Source organism: Camelus bactrianus, chromosome 15 (assembly GCF_048773025.1).
Source record: "Camelus bactrianus isolate YW-2024 breed Bactrian camel chromosome 15, ASM4877302v1, whole genome shotgun sequence".
Taxonomy (NCBI): Eukaryota; Metazoa; Chordata; class Mammalia; order Artiodactyla; family Camelidae; genus Camelus; species Camelus bactrianus.
In genome coordinates, this window is record NC_133553.1 from 65,664,265 (window position 1) to 65,683,240 (window position 18,976).

Below are 18,976 nucleotides of genomic sequence, written 5' to 3' on the forward strand. Positions count from 1 at the left end.
CCAGATCACCACTCAACCCTCCACTTTGCTCCTGAGTGTGACCTGAGCATTCCTTCCCTGGGATCCTCCCTAAAACCCTGGAAACATACCTGTGGGAGGGAAAAAAGGTGAAATGGTTGCTCAGGACTGGCTACCTGAAAAGCCTTTAGCGGGGCGGTCAGAGGCCCCTTTCCCGTGCGCGTGGAAGTGGTGTTTCCCCAGCAGGCTTCTCTGGAGCAGACGTTCACTGGAGAGGGAAGGGCGTTACTCCATCAGCTTTAAAAATAAGCACTGCACGGAACAGAAAGAAAGAAAAGCCATCCACCCGGCTTAACCTGAGCCTTGTAACAGAGAGGGGAGTGTGTGGGGAGAACAAGAGGGATGGCCAATTAATTACCCTCAGAAGCAAAGGTAAGAGTTGAAGATTACGAGACCCATTTACAGGAGGAAATAGACCCATCATTGAGCCTAGAGAATGGACGGATTGTTTAGGGCCAGAAACGCGTCTCAATGTTCAGATTTCATTCCTTTTCTGGAGCTTTGGAGAGAGGAAGGTCATCGCTTGGGCTTGGAAGGGACACTTAGCCGTGGGTTCAGACTGGGAGGGGCGTGGTTGTCTGGGGTCCGGTTCTGGCCCCACAGGCTGCCCCCTCCCTGCGGGAACAGGAGCCGGAATCCTCCCTGGGAGCTGAGGTAGGCCGGCTGATGAAGGGGTGCCCCCTGTGAGAGGCCCCTCCATTAACATCACAACAGCTGGTGTCACCGACCCCACAGAGCAGCTGGGCCCCAAATGCAGGGTAACCCTAACCCCCAGTGATGGAAACAGATAGAAGGCGGCGCTCCCACACAATGCCCGGCCCTCCGCTTCTCTCCTCCTCCTCCTCCACTTCCTCCAGAGCCTTTGTCTTCTGGTCTCCTGGGCCTGGAGGCTTTCTCCTTGCCTGCACATACTGTCCATTAAATTCAAAACTGCGGCCTCTGGGGAAAGGGGCTGGTACTTTTGCTCCTTCCTTGCCTCAGCTTCCACTAGCTCTTCCCCAAACTTCTCCATCTGGGAAACAGACAAGAAAAGGGGCAAGCTGGTGACTGCTTCACCTCGACCCCTGGTTTGGTTTGATTTGCTTCCCCAAGCGCGGCTGGTCCCTCTCCGGCCAAGGCCTTGGGCGACACGTTGCACCAGTCAGTGCTCAGAGTCAGCAGCTGTGGGAAACGTTCTGGGAGGGGATTTGGGTTCAGTGTGGCTTTGACAGCTCAGCCTCCATGCTGGGCCCTCTTGTCTGTGATCCCCTCAACCAGCTGGAAGTCTCTGGGGAGGTAAAGCTGGAATGGTGGCCGTCCTGGTCTTTAGGCGTGACCTGGGGTTTCTGTGGCAGAGCTGCGGGTCTTGGCAAATTTCCTGCCAGGAACACGAGGCGGGGAGTGGAGGTGAACACTCAGAGCAGCTGGCTTTTCCTCCCAGGGAGAGCTACACTTCCAGAGGGATTTGCTTATTATCCAGGATGCTAGTCCTGAATCTTTCTTAGGCATCACTGGAAGCCACGTACCTTCTAGCCAGAAAAGTGAGCGGATGCAAGCCTGTGCACACGTACACACACACACACACACACACACTCCAAGGGCTCACGGACCTCTGGTCAAGAACACCTGAATTCTAGGAGGTCAAAGTTTTGGCAGAGAATCTTCCAGATGGTGTTGAGGGGACCAGCTCTACTCTGAGCCAGGCAGCTGGCTGTCTGATCTGAAGGGCTGGTACCTCTGTGTCTCTATAGGTGATCAAGGGGCCTCAGGACTAGTGATGGGCTTGCGGAGGGGCAGCCAGGGGGCAGAGAAGCCCTGGACACTTCTGCTCAATGCTCAGCCACAAGGTATGTTGTGGAACTGGAGGGCGGGCAGGAAAGCCTTAACTGGCTCCTGGGCCGTGGCAGGGGACCAGCTAAGCACCGGGACCGTCCACGGCCCATCTACACCCCGCACCAGCCCTGCCAATGAGGCATCATCTCCTGCTTTCCCTGATGAGGATCAGGAGATTGAGGGAGTTAATTGTTCAATGTCACCCTGATAAGTGGCACAGCAAAAACTGAAGCCCGGGTCTCAGGCAGCAAATCGTCAGACTTGTTACTGAAAAAAAGTCTTTCCAGCCTCTTCCCATGGCTTCCCTGCCAGCCGAGGGGACAAGAGGCTGGGAGTTGTCACACAGACATTTCGGACCTTACTCACCATGGTTTCGGATATGCCTCCCGGGTTCCTCACCCTCCTCCCAGCCCACGCCGGGCTTGGGCCAACTTTTTGCTCTAATGAGAAATATCTGCACCTGAAATTATTTCCACAGCGTCACAAAGTTTGGATTGAATTCCCTGCAAGCCCGGCTAGTTAACATCCTGACTTCTCTGTGCTGTCCTCCGTGACCAGAGCCGTTCCTACCCCAGGCCATGACGCCTGAGTTGAAGACTGGCTCATTTCCCTCCTTGCCCCAGCCTGGCTTTCTTCTGGATAATCCCTCACGGCTCCAGCCTTAACCAGGAGCTCGGCCACGGCAGGGCCAGTGTTCAAAACGCACTGAGCCTCGAGCTGCAAGCTGCCTAGCCCAGCTCTCCACAGCGATCAGGCGCTTCAAGAATGATTCCTCCCAGTGATGAGGATGCTAATGTTAACGGTACAGCCAGGAAAATCTAACCCAGAAGCCTGGAAGGTTTCCAAGGCTTCCTCCTCCCCACCAGTCCTGCTCTGGTCCTCTGTCCTCTGTCCAGCTGAGGGCCTGCAGTGTCTACCAGAGGGATCACCAGCGTGGCCACGCTGTGCCCAAAGGGGCAGAAGAACGAAAAACCAGGAGACAACACTGTGGCTTTTGAACAGGTACATAGGCTGTCTTCTTTAATAGCGGTTAAACGGGGAACACGTACAGGAGGAATGAACATGCTCTTTCCACACAGGAGGTTTTCTACTAACCAAGAGGCCCCACAGGATCAGAAGCTTCACTAGTGAGTTTTAAAGAAAAAAAAAAATTCCCTTTCGAGTTAAAAACAGACTTTCCTAAATGTCCCCCATAAATGTGTGACTATTTGTGCAAAATGAAAAGGCCGTTTCCAACACATGAGTGAAAAGTAATTGCAAACTCAGGCCAAAAAAAAAAAAAAAAAAAAAAAAAGAATTAAAAAAAAAAAATAGGCCGCGGAAGCAGGCAGGTGTTGCGTCCTGGGAGGAGGGCGGCTCCGGGAAAGGGGACTTTTGCAGCAGGCCCCGAGGAGCGCGCTGAGAGGCCTCACGGGGAAAGTCATGGCCAGTGCCGATCTTGGGGATAAAGGCCCCTCACTGAGCAAGTGTGCAGGGCAGCGGGCCTGGCTTGGAGGCCTGGGAGACGGTTAAGGCCTGCAATGTGATGAAAATACTGGGAAATGCTCCCTGGAAGCTACACATTCCCTTTGCCAAGGGGGGACTCTCTGCTGGTTCGTTTCCAGGTCCTGTTCTCCTCCACCATCAAAGCTTCATTCCCAGTTGACTCAAAGAGATTTTGCTCCGAAGTAAGTTCAAGCTATGCCAGTTACCTAACCTACTACTGAAAGCCACTAGGGTGCCAAGCCCGACTGTCCCTTCAGGAATACAGACCTGGTTTTGCCAAGAACTTGACCAAGGGTTCTTACCAACTAGAAGGCCAGCTACCCACATTCTCGCCCTCTTACTGAGGCCTCGGGGAACTTCTAAGTCTCTGGGCATCTGAGATCAGATCTTAGAAGCCTGAGGGCCATGGGCACCGCTGGTTTGCACCAGTCCTCCCGAGGGCTGGCCCAGCCAGAGGCCTGTTGGCAGAACTGAAGAATCCTACGTCATCAGTTCAAACGGCTTGGACACGGCTGGCCCCTCTGTTTACCAGCTCACCGAGAGTGTGTCTCCACCGACAGACAGCTCAGGAGCTGAGTGCTGGTTTTGCTAGGGAAGACGGAGGGCAGACTGGGAGGGAAGAAGGGATCCAACGAAGGCGCCACCCTCGGAGTCTTCAGCTTGAAGAAGCGTTTTCCGTGGAAGGACTTCTGCGTGCGAGGCGCAGACTAACCCCCGTCCCTCCATCCTGATCTCTTTCTCCTCAGCCGCTGGGCTTTTCCAGGGGGACAGGTTTGAGGCCAGACCAGCAGCGACAACACTTGAAAACAGCTGTGACCTGCTTAAGGTTCTCTCCATTTCTTTTCAAAGTCTCAGTGCTAAAAGCTGAAGAGATCTTGTAAACTGGGCTCGGGTGAAGGAGGGTGCTTGGGACTGGTGTGACCAGTGTCACCCCTTCCCAATAAGGTCAAGCTTGAAAGATGGCATTTCAGTCTCGTTCCCACGGCCCCTGTCTTCCCTCGGCTACTAAAAGTCTGGGTGGCAGCAGTCAACTCCGAGCCCCGTCCCCGGATGCGGCTCCGAGGGCTGCTGTGGAGCCCGCGTGCAGCCTGGTCTCTCCAGCTTTGGGGATGTCCCCAAGTCCATCTTTTCTTCCCCACAGTTTTCAAGTTGTGATACAACTTGGTGGGGGAGGGGTTTGTGAAAAAGGAAGCACTGCCCTCCCCAGAAGCAACTCAGCAGCTGGCGGAGGTAGTGGGGAATTCTGTCTGATGAGCCATTCCTCCCACTCACCCCAGCTGGAAGTGCCCGTGTGGCCCACTTGTCATCGCTTGGTGATGCGCAGTTAGACTCTTACCAGGAGCCTTACTAGCATCTTCCTGAAGTGTCTCAAAGGGCAGGTTCCTCCGACTGACCCTACAGCAGAGCACCTGTGTTAAGTCTCAGGAGCTCACCTGGGACAGCGGACACAGCCTCCACGCGAGCCGGTCCAGGCTCCCTTTGCAAACTCCAGAGCTTGAGGGACAGGATTACAGGCAAGCTTTCTCAGGCGGAGCCAGAAGACAGCTATGGGGATGGAAGCCTGGGGCTTAAGCAAGAAGCGCTTCTGACCCCGGGCGTGACTTAGGGACAGCTGGACCAGAGGTCACAACCACTAGCCATGGCTGGCCCTCTCTACCTCATCGTGACAATGGCTCCATCCCTAGGGGTATCCAGTCCAGCTATGGCTGTCCCCACAGTACAGAGCTGGTGACATTTCCTTTAAAGATGGTGCCCAGAAAGCTGATTTTAAAACATAAAGGCAGGGAGGGTACAGCTCAGTGGTAGAGGGCACGCTTAGCATGCACGATGTTCCAATCCTCAGCACCTCCATTTAAAAAAAAAAAAATCCAAAAACCCACAAAGGGACAATCCCAAGCAATCTTCAGGTTTTACCTAAGGGTAAAGTAAGGGCCATTTTCAGGTTTCTGGAATCTGACTATCCCAGTGACCCCGCAGGAGGAGGCCAAGTTGGAGACTTTCTGCCTACAGAAATAACTGTTGACCTATGCTCTGAACCAAGTGCCCTGACCCTGAAAGAAGGAAATGAGAGGAACGGGGGAGGGGCTGAGGCTCCGATCCCACTCACACTGGCTTTCAAGATCCCGTAGAACCCCTCCTGGTGAGGGGACAACGCACACACAGTCATGGAGTCCAGTTATCACCACTGCATACGCCACCCTACCTTGCCCCTGAAAAATGAGCAGTAAAAGCACCGTGTTAGATCAAGGCTAAAGAAAATGCCATCCTTGGGGGGACTGCGGTGAAGCCATCATCTTGCCACAAGCCAGGCTTGTACACCAGCCAGTGAAAGTCAGTGGACAGAGGAGATGAAGCCCTGAACTCCAGAGCCGTGGGCTGGTCTCTCATATATTAAACAGTAGTGTCCTCCAGGCCCTTTCCTTGTGCCGGCGAGAACCAGCCTCACTCACCTAGGCAGCGAACGGGGCGCCTAGGAGGGAGCAGGATGGACTTTATCACCCTCCGGCCCTACTCAGCTGACCTCTCGGTGCCGAGTCCCCATTCTGTTGGTGTAGTTCCTGAGCCCCAGACCTAAGCCCAGAGCCACGGAAGACAGGTGATTCCCCAGAACACGGAGAGCGGAGTATGACTTCCCCCGAGCCCCAGCCTCGCCACGTCTCATGTACTCGCTTCCTCTTGTGCCTTTTTCACTACAGGGAAAGGTTAGGCGCATACTGTACACAGGTTATTAAAAAAATACATCTGCTCTCTTTGAAGAAGAATGCACAAAGGCAGGGCCGGCCGGCGCTGCTGCGTCCCGGGCTACGGGGCTGCAGCGGGCAGCCTCGGTGGCCCGAGGCCAGCCTTCATGAGTGGTGGCTGCTGACAAGTCCCCGGAGCTGCTTGGCCACAGTGTCAATCAGTTTCTGCTTGTCTCGCTCATTTTTCCGAAACTGTGCAAACATGTTGTTCTTGCGGCTAGTGTCCTTCATCCTAAACAGAGAAGGAAGGAAAGAGGGCACAGGGTTTGAGGCGACAATGGTGGACAGTGTGTCTTAACCACCAGAGTGTTTCCACCGTCAGGCCCACAGTCAGGAAGCTGCCCTGCCCTGGCCTGCCAGCGGCAGTCACCTTTGGTAACCAGTCCAGTGCCAGCTATGGCCAACCCCTTATCTTCCACACCCACCAACCTGCTTCGTTCCCTTCTGGCCCTGGGGGAGCCCCGGCTGTAGGCATCTGGGACCTGCTACAGCCCCGAGGCTCAATAGGGTCTTAGAGAATGTCTAAGGTCTTCTCACCTCATGAACCTAAATCCTTTGCGACCTCAGAGCCGGTATTTGAAAGTAAAGCAGGACAATGCTCTTAATTAGCAATTCCAAAAGAAGGCAAGTAACTGAAAGCCACGTGTCTTTCTAAACCTCACTCTAGCTGGCTAGTCTGTCCTACCCCTGACAAAGCTAAGGGCTGGACTGATCTCTTTTCCTTTGTCTCAGAGGAAGGGCCCAGAGGTGGTGAGGTGGCTAAGAGGGCACGGGGTTGAGGAAAGCAGGTGCCCAAAGGCTGGGCCACCTTCTCACTCGATAAACCAGGACTCGAGGCAAGAGAAGCCCCATCGGCCGCCGACATCCTCAGCCCCTGACCTTTGGACAGCTTTCTAACTGGCTCATGCTGAAGCTCCCGAGAGGGCAGCTCCCTAGAGCACAAACCATCGGCAGTTCTGGCCACTGATTCTGCCAGAAGGGGAGACCTAACTGGGAAGCGTGGAGGGAGAAAGATGGGGCCAGGCTGCAGCTGTCAGAGAAACCCCCAAGTCTGCCCAAGCAACTGTGACAGAACCCAGGAATCTGTTATCCCTTGAAAGGGGCCCCTGGCCCCTGACATCTGTTGGTGATGCTGACTCTGGCCCCAGCCCCTGCACACTGGCCCTCCAGCCCGCAGAGAGCGCTAATGTTAGAGAATGAAGAGCACTGCCCAGATCCATCTCTCCCTGGGGTGGGGCTCGGTGGCTTTTCACCACCGTCTCCCCAAAGCTGGGCCAGCTCGCTGACCTCTCAGCCCCCTGGCCGGCATGGAGCTAGGGGAGGGGAGGGGAGGGAAGGAACCAGGCACTGGGGACTGGGGAATAAACTGCTCCCAGGCAGACCTCCCAGGAGCCTCTGGTCAACCTGGCCCTTTTTTTTTTTCCTGTGGGGTGGTCCTGTGCAGAGGGACAGATTAGAGCCCAGTGGATCGAAAGGCCAGAGATCCTACCAGGGCATTGATAGCCAGATGGTAAGGAGGTTCTGATGAGGACCAGAGCTTTATCAGTGACAGCCACAGACGAACTGAGACCTCTCTCGCCCATCTAAGCTCTTAGGGCCTTCAGGCTGGGACTATTCATCCAGCAAACTCAGAACACTGCATACAAGGTACCACCACCCACACGTGGAGGCCTGCGCTTGGAAGGGAGGAAGAAGGAGAGACCACAGAAGTTCAGGGGGTTAGGTTGAAAAGAAAGCACAAGGATCCTCAGGGCGGTGGCGATGACCGCATTCGGTCCCTTGCACACAGATCGCACAGCTATGCTTGTGGAACTGCCTTGGTTTGGATTTTTTTATCCCAGAGAACAACTCCTTTGCCTTTGCTGAATATACGATCAATCTAAATAAAACCAACACAAAACTCAAAACGAAAAAAGAAAGGAAGAAAAATACTTCCTAACTTTACAGGACACTTTCATTTAACATCCTAGGTGACCATTAGTTTCATGACTCCTTAAAGCAGCCCAGAGACAGGCGGCCAGAGCTGGCCTTCTGCTCCCCTAGGGAGCTCCAGAAACAAAGTAGGAGAAAGAGGGAAAGAGGACAGTCTTTGGGCCCCAGAGGCTAGGATGTTTTAGCCACCAAGGCCTGGAGTTGGGACGACTCGAATGATAACTCAAGTACCCCAAGGGCTGATGGTGGCACGCTGGTTTGTCTCAAACCAAAGGAGAACCCTCCCCACCCTTGTCGCATCCGTGAGCCCAGGATCCTGGTCTACTTTGTCTATAGGCACCCCTCAGTGACACGGGGGCCTCTTCTCTTTCTTGGATGTCCTCACCAGGTCTTCGGGTCTTTCCGTGTCTCACCCTAAGTAGTGCCAGGTTGAAAAGGAGAGAGTTTAAACTCTGGTGGTACAGTTGGCTGAGGGGAAGGCAGGAACGGGTCAGGTAAAGGGACTGATTCCTATGAGGCTGGGAAATACGGATTTTAGTGATCTGGGTGGCCTCTGGCCCTTCTGTATTTGGAAGGAAGCTCTTAGCCCCTGCCGATGGTGAGGGCTGAGCACGCGGCTTTACTCCTGGCTGGGCCTCCAGGGTGCCACAGGGAGGCTGATTGTTCTGGCCTATGGTTGATCCTTAGTATTTCTCGGATCTAGAGTTTCTGAGGAACAGAGGAGTGCAGACCTGCTGAGAGAGGCAACTAGAGGCCATTTGGACACGTAGTGAACGTGACATCTGAGCACCAAGTCCAAAGCCACTTCAGCGGGGACAGAGAACCCTGGGGTGCGGCCTGGCCTCTGATAAAGAGTCCTCCATGGAGACACGGTCCCAGATGTTAAAGCCATGGCCTCACCACGGGGAGGGAGGGGAGACTTCTGAGGAGCTCCCTTCTTTCAGGGCCGCGTTTCAGGTCCCGGACTCGCAAGAGTTTTGAGTGTGCCAGGAAGCTGGGTGGGAGCCACCCTTCACCTGGCACCGCTGGGGGAATATCCCTGTCACCACTCCCAGCCCCACAGGAACTGGTAAGCCAAGGGTCACTCTAAGGACCAAGGAGAGGGGAGGCAGCCAGCCAGCTGGCACCAGGCTGGTTTAGTAGATTAGTATGTCAGGGTGGGGACAACTCACAGGGCAGGGATTTTAGTGGAGTCATTAGTGTCAATGAGGAAACCAGAAGGACTTGCCTCAAAGTGATGGAAAAGGCCCGAGTGAATAATATACTTACTCTCTAGATATCCTAGGGAAGGTGGTCATTGGGAGAGAACCATGGGAAACAAAGTTAAAATGGAAACATCAGTCTCTGTCTTGGTCTGGGGAAAGCTTCACTGTGGGCTCTTAGTTTCCTGGCTCCAGACACGTACCTCTGCGTCCTGCTCTCGCCCGCTCTCCGCCTCCTCCCTTCTCTCCCTCATCACGCTGCCCAGTGGGAAAGTACGCCTTAGCCTCTCCTTCAGCTTAAGGCTCCACTCTGGCCTCCTTAGACTCCGACCCTTGCCTTCCGATGGTTTGGGACCTGCCTGACTGGCCATATTATGGAGACTTACTACACTGTCTAGATGCAGGGTACTCTTCTAAGAAGCTTCGAAGAAGTCAGGGTTCTCTGGTTTGATAACAAGAAAAAGCTTCCCTTTATTACATGGGTCTTGGTGCTCTGAGCAGCCAGTTCTCAACTTGGTTAGCAAAAGCCAGAGCAGATGTCAGCATCTGAGTGACTCACTGGTTAGTGAGGTGTTCTGGAGCCAGCTAGCGCACCTCTGCTTTGGAGAGGCTACGGCTCTGCGGCAGCGACCTTTAACTGGCTAGTGGCTGCCTAGGGCAAGAACTAGGCACCTCCAACACAGCTTTCTGGGCATGGTCAGCACGATAAAGCTCAACCTGGCGGCAAGGGGCGAGGGGGCAGGTGAAGGTTTCAGCAATTTTGGGAGCTTCTCTGCTACAAACCAGAGAAGCCACCTGTTCTGTGGGGCTGGTCTCTATCCATCATCCATACCCCGGATGGCTGGGGCCAGGCTCGCTCTGTTCGCCAGGCTGGCCTGAGCCCCAAATTAAGGCCTCTTCCTTTCTCTTCTTGTTGTCTCTAGTGACGCTCCAAGGTGATGTCAGAGCCCAGCTGACTCATACTTGCCCTTGCTTGTTGGGGCTCAAGAATTAAGAGGCTACAAGAGGAAGTCAGGCCTGCCAAATCCAACGATGGACACTGAGCACCTATGGCAACTTCAAGGATGGGGCCTCTTTCCTGTCTTTTCAGGCTATTGGTAAAGAGAAAATTATCCTCCAAACCTCCCCCCACCCCAAGCCCCTTTCCCCACCTCTCAACGCAGACCACCGACCAGACGGGGTACTTACTTCTCCAGCAGGGTCAGAGCTGTCACTGGGTTTACCCGCAGGTACTTGCAGTTGGGCTGACCATAGTCAGCAAGGTAGGTGGACCAATCCCACTGGATGAAGAGATCCAACAGCTGTAAAAGATCCAAACCCCGGCCCCAGGGATTAATCAGACAGACATGACAAACCAGGATCTCAGAAACCCCCATCATTCCTTATCACCAGCTGCAGTAGATTTTAACAATAAAAGTAAAACTGTCGTAAGAAAGAATGGCTACAGACTAACGCAACTAAGGAAACAGACAAGTAATTATTAGAAGGCGGAGTCATCTCAGCTAGAAGCGCCGTGATGCTGCTGTGAGTCCGTGCTGGCAGAGGCAATGTGAGTGTAAAGACACTTACATTGGACGGAATCAAAATGCAAGACTCGCATAATAATCACTCATTCACTTAAGACATACTTCTCAAACGGCTTCCAGGAGCCAATCACCATTCTAGGAGTTCAGAATTCAACAACGAACAAATACAGGTGGATGGAGTCCAATGTCATACATGTGATCGTATGAGCGTTCAGGCTAGAAGGTCTGGTTCAAGTGCCAGTTTTGTGACTTGCTGCATTGACTCTGCCCAAGTTACTCAGTTAATACAGACATATGTACATGCCTATAAACAAACAGGGCATACAGACCACACAGAAACACCGAACCAAGGCATAAATGGGCCATGGAGTGTTTACATGGGCCTATGTCACACCTATGTGGACAGTGGCTGAACAGACGGAAACCAGGGCCATGATAGGTCAGGACAGTCAGGGGAGGCAGGCTTAGTCCCTTACTGAGGATGCAAAGTATGAAACTGGGGTCATGAGTATTAAGGGGGAGTGCCGAGAACTAGATGTGCATTTACAAGAAGATGACGGGAGCTCTGGATGCGTGAACTGAGTTCTGAAACCTTGGGGGAGATCTGGGCTTAGAAAAACGAAATACACTTTGTCAAAAGCTTTCCTTCCCAGCTAGTTTTAGCTCAGGTATCATTCTGGCAAATATTAAAAAATTATTAACTAAATAAAGCTAATAAACCAAAAATACCCAAGCCCAAACCAGTGCCTTTCCAAGGTAGGGGATGATGAAAGGGAAGCTGTTAGTTTCCTTCTATAAACTTCCAGAGGGGATGGTCCCAGACTCAAAACCCTGCAAAGAAGAAGGGACTTCTTGGCATTCTTTCTAGCAATGAGATACATTCAAGTGCTTTTGGACTCAAAGACATTTCTCTTCTTCTCCCTTTCCAGAGATAACCGTTGATGAAAAGTAAATGGCTGTCTCTCTGTGTGGAACAAAGGCAGGGAGGCCTCGAGTCAAATCCAATGCCAGGGCCTGGGTGCTTAGGCATACCTTCCTCCCCTGTCCATCATCACTGCGCAGCCGGACAAACAGGCAGTGTGGGCCTCGCCCTGCTTGGCCAAGCCACCTCTCCCATCCTCTCGCTTAGAACAGTTGTTAGGAGCTGCCTCAGGCAGGATGGGAACTGGCTGAAGTCCCAAACCTAAAACTGAGAAAAGCCCCTACCCCATCAGCCAAGGGAGGGATGCTAAAGATGAGAGGAGGGAGGGAGAGAGACAGACACGCTAGTCGGCCTGGGTTAGCAGGGCCCCGAAGGGTCCTCTCAGGCCTCTTCTAGGTCGTGTCTGTTTTAGCTGGCAAGTAAAAGCGTTTCCACCATCTCCTTTTGCTGCCCCAGGGCCTCTCGGAGCTCTCCTTTAGAAGGGAATCTCCCCTGACTTCCCATTCTAATATTGGTATTTCTATCCTATAGTATCTAAAGACCACTTAAGACTTCCTCCTAAGGGAGCACGATAGACATTTGGAGCGTCCCTGGGTCTAAAGTTCTTCTACAAATCTGATTATGCTTTTCCCCCAAATCCCGAGAAAACTATGAAAAAAGAGAGCATTTTCCTAATTAATTTTTTTTTCTCAGAAAACTTAACAACCTTCGGGGAGCCTTTTACTGTTTGCATGCTAACAAAAGGAACGCGAAAAAATAACAAGTAAGTTTAACTGGAAACATTTGAAAACCTATTTCTTAAAACAATTTTAGGCACTGCTTTTCAGAGGTGGACATACACGTGCATTTAGCAAAATGACCTTCCTTAGTAACGAATTCCTAATTTCAGTGATGGAATGAATGGTATCAGTACTTCCTGATTTATTACAAAGAACAACCATGTCTTTCTGGCTGATGAAACCTGGGTAAATCACCAATGGGGTGTGGAGGGCAGTTCGTAACTTAGCTCTAAGGGTTTTTTTTTTTTACTTTTAAATTTTTGCCAAAGTCTCTCAATGCCACTACTGAGCCTGGGAGCTCTGGGATGACAAGCTGCCTAATTTACCCCACTGTGGGCATGGAAGCGACACAACTCTATTAAGCTCAACTAGTATGAGCCATAGATCACACTCTGGGTCTCTCTGTGTGGCTTTTCCACAGTCCTTTCCTGTGGCCTGTACCCAGGTCTGATGGCCTCTGAGTCAGATGGACATAGACCAGTGTCTGAGTGGGACTTAGCTAAGTTGACTGTGTTGGGGTGTAGTCCTATGGGATGCCTCAGAGCAGTGTCAGAATAAGAGAAAGAGAAAACTGGCAGGCCTGTGTATCAATACAGCACTTTGATTTCCAGACTATGACTTTCAAAGGTGAACGAGGCCCTCTCAGCCCAGCTCTCTGCATACCAGGTCCTTGCTAGATCTCAGTGAGGTCTCTCCCAAGGAGGAAGAACATTCAGTCATCACTAACAATCACATTCTTTTTATTTTTAAATTTTTTCATTTGGAAATAATTTCGATTTATCAGGAAGTTCTAAGAATTGGCGTAGTATAAGGAACACCATACACCCTCCCCTCCCGGACCCATCCATTGTCAACACTTTACCCCCCACACTCCATCACTTACGCTCCCTCTCCCTTTGCGTGCACAGTATTTGTTTTCGGAGTGTCTTGAGCATGAAGTATATAAATATCATGACCCTTTATCCCCAAGTAGTTCAGCGTCCCTAGGAATTTGGGCTATTCTCGTACATAATCACAGTATGGTTTTTAACTTTAATAAATTTAATATTGATATTATCCATATTCTAATTTGATAAAGTGACCCAGTCATGTCCTATGTAGCCTTTTGTGTGTGTGTGTTTTGTTTAGGATTAGGTATTACATTCAGTTATCTGCTGAGCCTCCTTTAATCTGGACTATGTCCACAGCCTGTCTCTTTCTTATATGACATTGACATTTTTGAAGAATGTCAACCCTTCAAAAGTTCCCTGCCCCCCTTTCTCCCCCCAACCCCTCAGTTTTGGTTTTTCTAATGCTGTCTCAAAGACATAAGACACGCATTTCTGGCCAGAATACTCCCTGTGATGCTGTGTCCTCCTCAGGGCACCACAGCTGGGGGTGTACCCTCTATACACAATGTTCCTTTGTCTCTCATTGGTGCTATTAAGTTTTATCACCCAGTCAAGATGCTGTCTGATTTCTCCATTGTAATATTATAGGTATTATAAGGTATTAATATTTTCTTTTGCAACTAGTAAGCAACTGAAGAGACAATTTAAGACCATGCAAATATACTGCTCCTAATTAAAATTTCCCCTGAGATTTCACATCTATTGAGGATTCTTCCTTGGTTTAGTCTTTACTAAGTCAAGTTTCAAACCGATGACAATCCAATCGCATCCTTCCCTCCACATTTATCACGCAGCATTCTATCATAAACAAGTGCTCTCTCCTTCTCCCTCGTTAGTTTATCTACTTATTATTGGTATGGATTCATGGGTTTCCTTTTTTTCAATGGTTTATATTCATTACTATACCTAATTACTTCGGTGCTCAAATTGTCCCGGATTTGGCAAGTGGGAGACCCTTCAGGCCAGAGCCTGTGTCCTTGTGACATGCCTCCATAATTTTTTTCAGCACTTCCTTACTTTCTGGCATAATAAGATGTTTCAGGCTCACCTTGTAGCTACCATGCCCAGCTCTGAAACCAGCCAGTTCTCTGAGGAGCCTGGTTTCTTTCAGTGGGAACGTTATCAGAGATCAAGACTAGAGTTTGTTACCAAACCAATTCACATCGTGCCTGCTCTCGGTGAGAACTGTTTTATATATTCTCGCCTTCACTGCTAATTCCTGTGCTATGAGCCCCATCTGCCAGGTAGACTGGGAGCTTCCCCAGGACGGGGACCACGTTTTCTCACCGCATGGACCGGCATGGCATGAAATTGCCAGCAGGTCGTCAGTAAAGACATGTCAAATGGAATTCAGATAGGTGAACTGACATTTAATAAGGACAATACTGGCTAGGTGGTGGGACAGTCTTATAATTTGTGTTTCTCACAACAAACTTTCCCAATAGACCAAAGCTAGGGAGGGTCCTTTGGACCAACACTAGAAGGAAGAAGGAAACATCAAACAGGAGACCGCACAGCTGTGGCAGGTGAGCCCAGCCCTCGATACTGGCTTCCAAGATTCCAGGGGAAGGCATCCAAAGACACGTCGACAACAGCCAGCCCTCTTTCCCCCACATGTTTTCTCTGAACAGGCACACGGAGTCCTGGAGAGAACTGTGCTCCCCAGATGGTTACGTCCTTGAAGTAAACTTGATTATCTGAATTCCCACTTTGTATACATTCTGGAAGAATTCTTCATGTTGAACAGGTTAGACTACAGAAAGACTTCAAGTAACATGCTCCCCTGAAACACTTAACATGTAATCAAACTGACAAAATTCTAAATACGCGACCTCTTCAGAACAGGGCTGTCATAGAAAGTGCAGTCTACTTACTCAAGAAAATAGTGAACATACAGAACACTAAATTTGGAGGTTTTTTTTTTTCTTTTGGTCCACTCCCAGCCTTTGACGGGATGAAACCAATCACATCATTATAAAGTTGTTTTTCATAATCACTGTGCACTGGTGCCTTTATGAGGCAGATTAGCATAGACCCTCAGATTGGGGGTCCCCTGACTGACAGTGTGACCCCAGAGAAGCCACCAAGTCTGTCCTTCTCATTCAGATATGGAAACATAACAGCTCCTATCAATAGCTGAGGGCAGATCAAGAGAACAACTGTGGAAAAGTCCACCAAAAAGCACAGAATTGACTAATGACTCATTTGCGTTTATTGCCCAACATCTCCGCCAACTCCTTGTCTCTGGTGCTGGACCACTCATTCAAAAAAGACCATCTGTTTGCCTCCCACATATCCCCAGGACACAGAAATCTAGGCAAACCTAGGAGCGAGAAAGCAGGAATTATTTTAACCAACATGAACTGAGTCCCAACAAGGTATCAGGTACTCTTCTAGGCACACGAAAGGATGAAGAAGACATCTCTTGTCTTGAGGAACTCAGTCCAGGAAATAACAAATCCAGAGTGACGTGAGCACTCTGAAAGGTAATCTAACAGGATGCAAAGAAAGTTCAGAAGGAGGGTGTCTAAGCCCCAGCCAGGCAGGTGGGGACAGCCTTAGGAATACTGTGAACAAATGCGGCAAGTGATAAATGGCCTTATATGTTAATAAGCTAAGCAGACTGAATTTTAGCCTGGAGACTTCTCTGCTTGTTTTCATCAAGGCTGCTGTCTGCTTTCTTCTAGATAATGGGATGGGAAAATTACAGCCAACGCATGCTTTTGTAAATAAAGTTTTACTGGAACACAGCCATGCTCATTGGGTAACATATTGTCTGTGACTGTTTATATGCTATAACAGCCGAGTTAAGTAGCTGTGACAGAGACCTTTACAGCCTGAAAAACCTAAAATATTCACTATTTACTCCTTTACAGAAAAAAATCTGCCTCTAGAGCCAGGCCAGGGAGGGCAGTGTCGTCTGAAATTCTCTCAGATGTAAAATGTCTAGTAGCTACTAGAGTAAAGAAAAGAAGGAAGGACAATGGCTTCAGGGAGACCCTTCTGATTACAATAAGGAGGCAAAAACTTCTTTAGGACAGAGAAATATGTTCAGGGGAAATATCTTGCTTTGTAGGATTCCTACATTGTTGGTGGGAATGTAATTTGGTGTAGCCGTTATGGAAAACAGTATGGAGATTCCTCAAAAGACTAAAAACTGATTTACCATATGATCCAACAGTCCCACACCTGGGCATATATCCAGAGGGATCCTTAATTCAAAGAGACACATGCACCCCAGTGTTCACAGCAGCACTATTTACAATAGCCAAGACATGGAAGCAACCTAAATGTTCATTGACAGATGACTGGATAAAGAAGTTGTGGTATATTTATACAATGGAATACTACTCAGCCATAAAAAGAATAAAATAATGCCATTTGCAGCAACGTGGATGGACTTGGAAATTATCATTCTAAGGGAGGTAAGCCAGAAAGAGAAAGAAAAATACCATATGATATCACTTATATATGGAATCTATAAAAAAACAAATGAACTTATATATAAAACAGAGACTCACAGACATAGAAAATAAACTTATGGTTACCGGGGGGAAAGGATAAATTGGGAGTTTGAGATTTTCAGATACTAAATACTATATATAAAATAGATAAACAAAAAGGTCCTACTGTACAGCACAGAGAACTATATTCAATATCTTGTAGTAAGCTATCATGAAAAAGAATAAGAAAACAAATGCATGTAGGTATATGTATGACTGAACTATGCTGTACATCAGAAATCGACATGTTGTAAACTGACTGTGATTCAATTAAAAAAAAAAAACTTCCCTAAAAATCCATGTCCTCAATTGTTGTCTTTAGATAAATCTACTCTGCCCTTAATTGCTTGGGTGAGTGATTTTTTTTCCCTCTGTGAACTCAAAAAAGCTGAGTTTCACACCTAGAAAGCTGCAAAATGACACTGTGGAAATGGGAGCCCAGAAAACAAGAAGACTGGAGGTCTCAAGGGATTCACAGACATTTGAAAGAGGCCTCTGGATTTTCCCCAGGCCATGAAACTGGGGTGGGAAGAGGTTCCAAGTTTCTCTGGCTCTCTTTAGGTTAAAGGGATCTGGCTTGTACCTGAGGTTTACAACACTGGCTACTCAGTAGCCTGGCACTGGGGCCTCCCTAAAAGCTCTGACCTCCTCCTCTTTTCCTCCCTGGTTGCGGGAGGGCAGGGTGGGGTAAGCAGTAAGTAAGGGTGTGCAGTTCCCCGCTTTCCCTCCAGCCCCAGCTGCCAGGTGGATGGAAGCTCCACTCAGCTCTTTATCAGAGACCAATCGCACATCAGCAGCTTCCCCTGAAAGGGAACGTCACTCTGAGAAATATTTATTTGCCTCATAAATGTGGGTTTATAGGTTTGCTATCTAAACTTTTCACCTCTGAGACTACCCTGGTAAAGAGAAAAATAAAGATAGAGAGGCTTAAGGCTCTCCCATTGTCATCAGTTGGTGCCAGGGAAGACTCTCAAATTAAATAAAACAAAAACAAAAACAAAAAACAAAAACACAAACACAAGCATTCCTTTGTGTCAGAGACTGCCCAGTAAGGCCATTTCTCACTGATGACAGCATCTGTCCTGCTGCAGGGGACAGAAGGAAAACCTCTTGTCACACTGGGTGGTAATAACCACACCGTATATACACGTTCAAGAAGAGGGCGGGCAGGTGTGGGTTTTGGATGGAGTCGCTGCCGCAGATGTGGCGGAGAAGGAGGTGGGAGCCACGGGCCAGGGCTCATTTTTGTTCTGCATGTTGTGGTTTGTCTCAGGCTGTACGGTCAGCAGGCTAGGGACTATCTTGCTGAGTTTTTCACTAACTTACCCTCCCTCTCTGGCCAAAATGAGTAAGCGGTTTCAAAATACCTTGGCAAAGACACTGTGAATTGACGGTAATATTCACAATGAGAGGATAAGCAAACGTCTAGAAGGCAGCGCTCACAGCCTCCTCGTCACGTGCGAGTTCTTTACCATCCACACGGTAAAGCACGAATGCTGATGGCTAATTAGCTTTGATAAAGTGGTCCTCCAAATTTGAAATGACCAAAAGGCTATTTAACGTACAATTTGTATCCACGATTGTGAACAATGAACTTTACTTAGACACAAATTCATAATGAAAATGCTTTGGGTTCTCTTTTGTAAATGGATACATTAGAAACATTGGTTGTAGAAAATCACTTCTTGTTTTATATGAGTCATTAACAAATTAGAGTCCAGGAACTTTATGGTAGGCATAGGAAAAAATGTCTACCATCAAAAGGAGAGTAAAGAAGGGGAAATCCTTATAATCTGGATAAGTTTAGAACAAGCTAGAATCTCAATGGCCTGGGAAATATGCTTGGGTCTGTTTAAAAGGCACAGCACTGAATAGCTAGCTTCTGAAGACCTTTAGCTCAGTCAGATACAATTTCAAATCTATTTTGTTCTGTGTGTGAGGGACTAGAAACTGAGCAAAATTATAATTCAGATTCCACTGCCAAATTTTGCAGCTCATCAGTGGACCAGTTAAAGAGGTATTAGATGATAAATGGTTCTCAACCACCAAGGGATCCTTTCTGTGTGTTTGTTTCTGCTCTATAAACTCCAAACCTCAAAAGGGTTCTGCCTCCCAAAGACTGTGTTAAGGAAATGCTAGTTCCTAGGAAGGGCACAGACTCAGCCG

The 18,976-nt window shown here is 49.2% G+C and overlaps 1 protein-coding gene across 3 annotated transcripts in view; it reads right to left on the minus strand.

Annotated features, from left to right (window-relative positions):
* Positions 1 to 2,818: 2,818 nt before the first annotated feature.
* Positions 2,819 to 18,976, minus strand: part of EXOC6B (exocyst complex component 6B) — a 570,349-nt gene continuing 554,191 nt past the window's right edge. For all 3 annotated transcript variants that reach the window (XM_074341308.1, XM_045523158.2, XM_010963690.3), the window contains 2 exons: positions 10,379 to 10,491; positions 2,819 to 6,288 (listed from right to left, as the gene is read on the minus strand). In XM_074341308.1, the coding sequence (XP_074197409.1) occupies positions 6,162 to 6,288; positions 10,379 to 10,491 (240 nt within the window). In that variant the 3' untranslated portion in view covers positions 2,819 to 6,161. The remainder of the gene's footprint in view (positions 6,289 to 10,378; positions 10,492 to 18,976) is intronic.